The sequence below is a fragment of the Gracilinanus agilis genome, chromosome 1 (genome assembly GCF_016433145.1).
Source record: "Gracilinanus agilis isolate LMUSP501 chromosome 1, AgileGrace, whole genome shotgun sequence".
Classification (NCBI taxonomy): Eukaryota; Metazoa; Chordata; class Mammalia; order Didelphimorphia; family Didelphidae; genus Gracilinanus; species Gracilinanus agilis.
This window is the reverse complement of record NC_058130.1, coordinates 252,747,322-252,756,083: the sequence shown is the minus strand read 5'-3', so window position 1 is coordinate 252,756,083 and position 8,762 is coordinate 252,747,322. Positions and strand designations below refer to the sequence as shown.

The window sequence follows — 8,762 nt, the reverse complement described above, 5'->3', positions numbered from 1 at the left end:
ATGAACAATCTTTCTGATCTAGAGCTTCTGGCATGATAGCATCATTTATCCTAATTATGTCATCATTCACCAAAGCCCTCTGGAAGGGAGGCCTCTGCCTACCATAATGTGGCAGCATGAAGGAGAGTTCAGGCAGCTGTGGGGAAGGACAGCGAAGGTATATTGGTCTCTTTTTCATGGTGAAAACAGTTACTGAGTCTACTTACATAGACAAAATCAAGAACAGCTATAGAGATAGGCCTGATGACTCTATTCAATTCCCTCTGGTCCGCTGTAAGCTGCCAGGTACCTAATGCTATTATAAGGGAATCTGGTATAATGAAACCCTCCAGCTTCCTTCATCTCTATCACTAGAGAAAAAATACCTTTCATTCTCCTGGGGAACCTGATGCTATATGACATTACTACATGGGAGAGTTCCAATAACCCTAACCAGAGTAACATTCTTAGAGTCCCTGAAAAGGTGCAGATAAATACTAAGCCTGTAGCACCCCATCCCTCTGTAGTTTTCCTGAATGACCCAAAAAGAGCAGGGGCTTTGGAGGATATTTCAGGCTTGGGATTGACTGAAGGGTCCCTAAAACCCAGGAGCTTCATTCATTAGTACAGTATTTCAAGCATCCCAGTGAGCAGGCCCACCAACTATCAACCTCAAATTTCAGAAGCCTAGGGGCAGCTGGGTAGTAGCTCAGTAGATTGAGAGCCAGGCCTAGAGACGGGAGGTCCTGGGTTCAAATCCGGCCTCAGACACTTCCCAGCTGTGTGACCCTGGGCAAGTCACTTGACACCCATTGCCCACCCTTACCAATCTTCCACCTATGAACCAAGACAGAAGTTAAGGGTTAAAAAAAAAAAAAAAAAAATTCAGAAGCCTCATCCAGAGCAGTTTTTGTGATTTCTCCCACCCATTCCCAGAGTGACTATTTGCACTGAAGGCAATATTTGCTGATGCCACTAAGTCTCAATAATCTCAAATTTCACCAACTGATCAGCCAACACACCTGCACCTTTGGTTGCATGAAAAGAGACCCATGGCTAAAGTCTGAAGCCATTCCAATGGGGTTCCAGCCAGAAGGCAGCAGGAAAGGGACAAGGGGTAGAGTATGTGTATGAGGGGTAGAGTATGGAGGAATGGGGGAAGAGAAGGGTGGACCACAGAATAAATCCAATCGTCAATTAAACCCATATCCACATCCATTCTCCACCCCACCCCACCTTTCCCCATGGGGAGTTGGCTACAAGGGAAATTTCTTGTAAGGCCAACTGAAATCAAGTCCTCAACCTAGTCATTTAAACCAACAACTTTGGTTGACTTTGTAAACTTAAGGAGGCCTTCAGTTTCCTCTAGAAATCTAAATCAGAGATCTTTCAACATTGGCCCCAGGGACTCCACAGGCTTCTGTTTAAACTTTCGCAACTAACACAACTCTTAGGTGGAGAGGGTCCCCAGGAGCTCCCCTCAAGTCAGGGAGTCACAAAGATGAGCTAGGGCAGTGAAGGCAGAACCTTTTAGTGACGAAGTGCTGGCCCTCCCTCCCTTACCCTACACAGGGGAGGGAAGAAGTGCTCCCATTGGGCTGCTGGGGGGATAAGTGGAGGATGTGAAAAAAAGTCAGGCATGGTGGAGGGGGAAGGGAGCAGTTCTCCCGGAGTCCCTCAGCCTTTCTAGTAAGTACCCCCCACCACGTGACCACAGAGAGCTTTATGTGCCATCTTTAGCACCTGTGCCATAGGTTTGCCATCACTGAGCTAGGGTGTAACTGCAGGTAGGAATTTCCCAGGCTTTGCTGATTATCTGTCCCTTGGCTTCTATCTGAGCATGAACCAGAGCCTCTGGGTCAGAGACCACGGATTGGGTTCCTGGTTGGGGTCTCTCATTCCCTATCCCTTTCTGGAGACATCTTTTCATTTAAGCTGCCTTCAGGTAACCAGGCAGTATCCCTCCAGGCTCTCAAACCACCCTTACCCCTCTTTATTTGCAGGGCTTTCCCCCCAACTCAACTGTACTGTGAGTGGAGCGGGCCATTCATCCCATCTTATTATGTCAAATGTAGGTGCCCCTCTAAAGTCAACAAGCGCCCTCTAGTTCAGGTTCAACACTGGGAGGAAATGAGGCACTCATGAGTCATTGAACATTTAACCAAGGAGGTTTACTTTGTTCAAACATAGCTAGAAGAGCAGCTCCCCCTCATCTTCATCTGGAAATGAGTCTGGTCAATCATCAAGCAATCTTCAGGATATAATGACTACCACTGCGTCCAGTACTCACCAAGTCTGAGGCTTGAAGCTCCATTGGCTTGGGCTTTTTACTGGCCCTGGGCCAAGAAGGTGTGTCAGAAAACTGGGACCAATCACATTTTTTAAAGACAAAACCCTTTACTAGGGAAGTTAAGAGAATGAGAACCCCCTGACCCTTTGGAACAAGACCCCAGATAATAGAATTCATCAGTATTTAGCCAAAGGAAGTGATTAATCTGAGATAATAATTGATTTATAATTAGTAGAAATATTATAAAGTTATTCAGTTAAGCTAATGTGACATATTCAGTTATTTTTCCTTATAACTCTCAATAAGCTAGCATTTTACAATTATGTCCCATTAAATAAGTGGAAGATCTACCAATCACATAAGGTATGACCAGGTAACCAGTGGTGGGTAGTCTTGAACCTTTGTTGCCCTTTGCTCTTGAACATTTTGCTCATGAGTCATTGCCACAAAGAGCACTTTTGTGGAGGAGCAGCTGTGAGCTCAGACATCTCATGACCAATCAACTAGTTTAGATATCTCCTCAAGAAGCTAGAATATCAACCATAGATAGAAAAGATACTTGGACCACCCACCCATCAAGAAGCTGAAATAGAATAGACATTCGGACCCTCCATAGATTTAGGGTATTATCTTAGGTTGGAAGGAAATCCTAATGACCCTAAAACCTAATGCTGAGACACTAGTCTCTTTAATAAACCTGTTATTGGCTTGGAGCTTTGCCTCTGTTTTATTTCAGATTTACTAAAAGTGACAATGTAAATATAGAGTAGAGCCCTTAGAAACTTTGAAGATTATAGATTAAAAGTTAGGAGGGGGAACTAAGTATCTCAGTGGATTGAGAACCAGGCCTCAGAGCCAGGAGGTCCTAGGTTCAAATCTGGCCTCAGACACTTCCTAGCTATGTGACCTTGGGCAAGTCACTTGACCCCCATTGCCTAGAACCAATACATAAAAAAAAAGTGAGTTGGAGTATTCCTCCCAGCAACAGCATGAACAGGGGAATAAGGAGACCCAAGGGAAACAAATGGAACACAAGAATCTTAATCTTAATGTTTTCCCTGTGAGATTAACACCAATTTATCCTGTATACATCTTATTTGTACAAATTGTTTGCATGTTATATCTGACATGCAACACCCCACCCCACCCCAGAGTAGGGATTTGGTTTTTGTCTTTCTTTTTAACCCCAGTTTAGCATAGTCCCTGGCATATAATAATACTTAGTGCGAGGTGCTACTCGTTCATCGAGATCCTCAAGTCTATTCATTAAGGGGTGGATCAGGAGTTTTCAGGGTTGGTACTAAACCTGAGAGGAAACATTAGAAGAATGCTACAGTAAGGCCCCAGCAACAGGGAAAGTCTGCTCCCCAGGTCTCTTCTGCTTTCATTTTATTGGAGGTGGGAAGGTTTGAAGCACCAAGCTAAGGGGCAGAAGCACAAGGTGGAGGGAATGGGAGGGAGGGGAGGAGAGACCCACAGACAGATGGACAGTGTATGGGGTTAGGTGTTCCTTTATAACTATAATTTCAGCCATCCATGGTAGGCTTTAAAACGTTATCTACAAGCCCTATTTCTATGGAATTTCCTGTATTATCACTGTCTTTAGTAAGCCTCTGCTGTGCTGAAGTTTGCTATCTCAGCCCATACAGGGATAATGCTCTTAGAATGACATAAGCTCAATTCTGATTTCCTTGGAGTGTATAGCTGAGACCAGGTAGAGGAAAAGCCACAAAAATTGAGAAGCCCCTGAGATTCAACCTGATTTGCCTCAGTTTAGAGCTGAGATAAACCACTTTTAAGTTTCTAGTAAGAATGGCAAATACTATGAATTGCCAACTAGTAATGATTATATCTAACCCTGTTTCAGGACCTCCTTTGTTAGGTATTACTGCTGCTTTTAATCAGTGAGATTATCTTTCATATTGGTTGTTCAGAAGTTAAAATAATGCTGCAAATTGAAGTTATTTTTTCAGGAATGGCAAATTAAGCTGGCCAGGCTGGGGAGGAAATAAATTCTGGCATAATCTTTAACAGTCACAACACAGCTTCACAAAAGGTGGGGGGGGAGTATCAAACCTAATGCTTTTTTTAAAAATGGCACATTTATTAAAAATAAAGACTCACAGTACTGTGCTAATAATGGTATCAATTTCAACAAAAGTAATCACAAGAAAATCTTTCACAAAGCATATTCCTCACAGAGGCATGAGGTTGAACAGAAGAATTTCAGAGGTAGCTCCCTTACATGGTGTACATCACTACAAAATGTAGTTTGATAAAACTATTTACAACGGAACCAAAATTTATCAAGGTTGTATGAGCTGATACAGCAGTACAAGGCCAAAGACTGCTTACATTTCTTAAATCGTGTCAAAGAGAAAAAAACTTCATGCTTTTAGGTTGTTCGCATTTTCAACAAAGTCAAACTCATTCTTAGTAAGTGGAGATTTCATATCTATTCAGTACCAGAAGTCTCTAATGTCTTTTTGTGCCCGTTCATTAGCAAATGGGAAGAGAAAATGTAACCATATTCTGAAGTTCATGCTCTCACATGCCAATGTCTCTCTTCTACTATGATCTTCATATGCTGTCCAACTTCTTTAAAATATAGGGTGCTATGGAGGATGGGGAAGAGAAACCAAAAACAAAAAATCAGATTTTAAGAGAACAAGTTCCTTCATCTGATTAACTTATTTACTCTAAAGTGTTCTATGAGCAAAATATCATTGCAAGTAGACCAGGTTCATACACAGTGACATTTTTTTTAAGCCTTCAAAACTGCATTTAGAAGTCAAATCTTTGTTTGAAATAGTTCTGGTCAAAAAAAGCAGCAGAACCATCTTTTCCCCTATCAACAAGTTACTATGTTGATTAAAAATCCAATCATGCTAAATGTGTCATGTGCTCATAAGAAACACTTTTCAGTATATTAAATATAAGATTATGAATGATACCTACTAAGCAAAATTGGAAAGACAGGGGAAAAGATCATTTTCTCATTCTACACACTTTCTATGTCCCCCAGGAGAATTAATAATAAAGCAGCTGGAAGAGCTAGGTGGCACAGTGGATGGAGCACTGGGCCTAAAGTCAGTTAGACCCCAGTTAAAATCTGATCTCAGACATTTTCTAACTGTGTAATCCTAGGCAAGTCACAACCTGTTTGCCTCAATTTCCTCATCTATAAAATGGAGATAATAACAGCACCAGTCTCCCAGAGTAGTTCTGAGGAACAAATGAGATAATAACTGTAAAGTGCTTATTAGCACAATGTTTGGCACATCATAAACACTATGCAAATGTTATGATCATCAGCAAGCATTTATTAAGTGAAAATATGAACTAAACTATATGCTAGTTGCTGAAAATATACAAACAAAATGGTCCCTTGCCCTTGAGGCACTTTAAGATTCTACCAGGGGAGGTAGCATGTGGAAATAAGGGGGAGAGGCTCTAGTTGTAAAGTAAGAGATCGGGAAGATTTTATGTAGAAAGTGGTGCTTCAGTGGTGAGTCTTGAAGGAAACTAGGAATTCTAGGAAGCAGAAACAATTATGGAATATAGCCAGTGCAAAGGTAAAGAAATAGGAAGTGAAATGTCCAGGGGAAGGAACAGAGAGACCAGGTTGCCTGGATTGCAGGGAAGAAAAGTTACTACCCTAAGCCAGTTTTTCAGGGTTATTAATGCCAATCAGAGAAGTTTATGGAGTAACAAAAAGCCACTGGAGTTATATGATTATTAAAATCACTTTGGCAGCCCTACAGAGAGAAATTCAAGGTAGAAAACCAATTAAGAGTCTACTACAATAGTCCTAGCTGAAGACAATGAGGGCCTAAAATAAAGTGGAAGCTGTGTAAATGGAGGGAAGAGGAAAAATAGGAGAGATGTTATTAAAATCAAAATGACAAGACTTGGCAACTGAAAAGATATTTGAAGAGATACACAGTTAAGAGTCAAGATTGGAGAGAGGGGGCAGGGGGAGGAGGGGAACCTCTAAACAGAAATAGGTAGGTTTGAAAGGTGTGGGTTTGGAGACAATGAGTCCTATTTCAGACATGTTGAATTTGAGATAGCCATTCAGTTTGAAATATCTAATAAGCAGCTGAAGATGAGCTTATTAATACCTTTATAACAATCAGGGAGCTATCTGAATAGAGGTGATAATTAAACCAAAGGAAATTGATAAGTTTACTAAGTAGAGGAGAGTTTATAAAGAGGAGTCTTGGGATTTACTCAGTAGAGCAGGAAATGAGACTAAGAAAAGGCCAGATAGGTAGAAGAAACAGAGATTTGGGTCATGGAAACCCAGAGCAGAAAGAGTATCCACGAGGAAAATGGTCAGCAGTGTCAATGAAGCACAGAGATCACGAAAAATGACAGAGAAAAAATGATTTAGAGAACAATAACTTAGGAAAGGGTAGTTTTAGTTGTATCTACAAATCAGAAGCCAGACAACAAAGGGTCTCAATGTAGCAAATCAAGCTAGCAAATGCAAGCAAATCACTCTACTCTTGAGTCCTATGGAATTCTTATAATTCTTTTTTTTTTAAACCCACACCTTCTTAGGATCTTATCTTAGAATCAATAAGGTGCACTGATTCCAAGGCAGAAGGGTGTGGTAAGGGTTAAGCAACTACAATTAAGTGACTTGTCTAGGGTCGCAAAGCTAAGAAGTCTGGGGTCAAACTTGAACCCAAATCCTCCGTCTCCAAGCCTGGTTCTCAATCCGCTGAGCCACCTAGCTGCTTCCTATCTATAATCTTTAGAGAGCAAAGAAGGTACCAGACATCAGTAGAATTCCCTCACCAATGCATTTCATATATCAGAGAAACCCACAAGTCCGGTTCCCCTCCCAATCCTATATCATGTTAACATGACAGAGCTTCTTAACTGTTTTCATGTGTCATGGACTACTACAGCAGTCTGCTGAAGCCTAAAAACCTCAGAATGACTTCAAATTTATAAAACAAAATATATGATTATAAAGGAAACTAAATTGAAATAGCTAACATTTATTAGTATGCTCTGCATATATACATATATATAAACATGTAATTTTATCTTTAACACCAACCCTGAGAGGTGCTAATACTATTACTTTCATTTTAGAGATGAAGAAACTGGGGCTGAGATTTAAGTGAATTGCCATTATTATTGCCTCCATGAAGAAACTAGGACAGAGATTAAATGACTTTCCCAGTCACAAAAGTCACAAAAAGTCTGAAGCAGGTTTTAAACTCAGATCTTCCTGTCTGCCCAAAGGTAAAACAAAGCACGCTCACGAACCCCACCCAAAAATAGGATTTGAAAAGGACTGGTCTAAACTGTGGTGTGGAGAGAACCCTGGATTTGGAACCAGACCTGTTTGCCCTTGAGGAAGGTAAAGGTCTCAGGACCTCGGTTTTCTCGCTAGCAAAAACGGAGGTGGGGAGAGGTTGGCAGTTCACAAATGGGGTGGCAAAGACAATAAATCGAGCACGAACCCCCATCCCCTGCGGAGGGTGAGGGGCATGTAGCGCTCTTCTCTAACAGTCCCAAAGCTCCCGCCACGCGCCTCTCGCTCGGTCTCCGCAAGGATCTAGGCCACTTCCTACCCACAGCTGCTTCCCCCATTTCCCCCGCCTCCCCTGCTCCCTTCCCACGCCCAGGCCGCTCCCCCAACGCCCGCCAGGCTCCGCGCAAAAGAAAGAGGTCACTCACTAACGCGCAGCAAAGCCACGTAGAGGAGAAAGTTGCGGACTGAGGAGACCACGTCCTCACGCATCTTCCGCCTTAGTTCCTCCGGGTCTAGCTTCGGTCCTAAGCCCTCGATTCGGAACATGTTGAGTTCGGTTTGTGGATTACGGGTCGCGTCTTCCCGTCCTCCAGGACAGCGCACATAGATTGCCGGTTCTCCGGAAATCGCGCTCAACCCTCTTCCGGGTTCCTTGACCACGCGCTGAGCTACGGAGCGGCCGTGAGAACAATACACCTTAGGGCGATTGGTAATGATGTCATCCGTGGAGTCGCGGGGTGGGTGGGATGTGTGTCCAAAGGTGACGGGAAGTACGAGTGGAAAGTGCTTTGAGGTAGGAGCTCAAGATATGAATACTGTCATAGGCTCTTTTTGATGTCGAGCTGGAAGAGATTCGGCCCAACTCTCTCGTTTTATTGTTTTAAAATTTCATTTATTTTTTATACTAATCCTAAGAAACTACAAACAAAATGGGTATTTCCATATACAGAGTAGAAGTGGAAAAAAGTATTGTACTCGGAGCCATTGATCTCTTTTATGTACACTCCATTTTTATTTTAAAATAGTCAACAAAGTATATAATTATAAACAATATAATAGCATGTTTAATCTGTAGCTTTCAAAACTGTTCAGCATGTCTGTGATTCTGGTTCTATTCATTAAAAAAAAAAAGTTGGCTCCTTCCTTCCTTCCACTCTCCTCTCTTCCACCCTCTCCTTTCCTTCCTCCCTCTGTCCTCACTCTCTCTTCTCACCCTTC

At 42.1% G+C, this 8,762-nt stretch overlaps 1 protein-coding gene across 1 annotated transcript; it reads right to left on the bottom strand.

The window, feature by feature from the left end:
* Nucleotides 1-4,380: 4,380 nt before the first annotated feature.
* TOMM5 (translocase of outer mitochondrial membrane 5) lies at nucleotides 4,381-8,159 on the bottom strand. Its single transcript, XM_044657526.1, has 2 exons — nucleotides 7,970-8,159; nucleotides 4,381-4,884 (listed from the first exon to the last, which is right to left on the bottom strand). The coding sequence occupies exons 1-2, from the start codon at nucleotides 8,088-8,090 to the stop codon at nucleotides 4,850-4,852; spliced, it is 156 nt and encodes a 51-aa protein (XP_044513461.1). The 5' UTR covers nucleotides 8,091-8,159; the 3' UTR covers nucleotides 4,381-4,849.
* Nucleotides 8,160-8,762: the final 603 nt, after the last annotated feature.

Bases quoted from the DNA above. Each gene is read 5' to 3' on its own strand.
- TOMM5 (XM_044657526.1), bottom strand. From the start codon at position 8,090: ATGTTCCGAATCGAGGGCTTAGGACCGAAGCTAGACCCGGAGGAACTA. The intron at 4,885-7,969 runs GTGAGTGACCTC...CATCCTCCATAG, and splicing joins CGTGGCTTTGCTGCGCGTTA to CACCCTATATTTTAAAGAAG.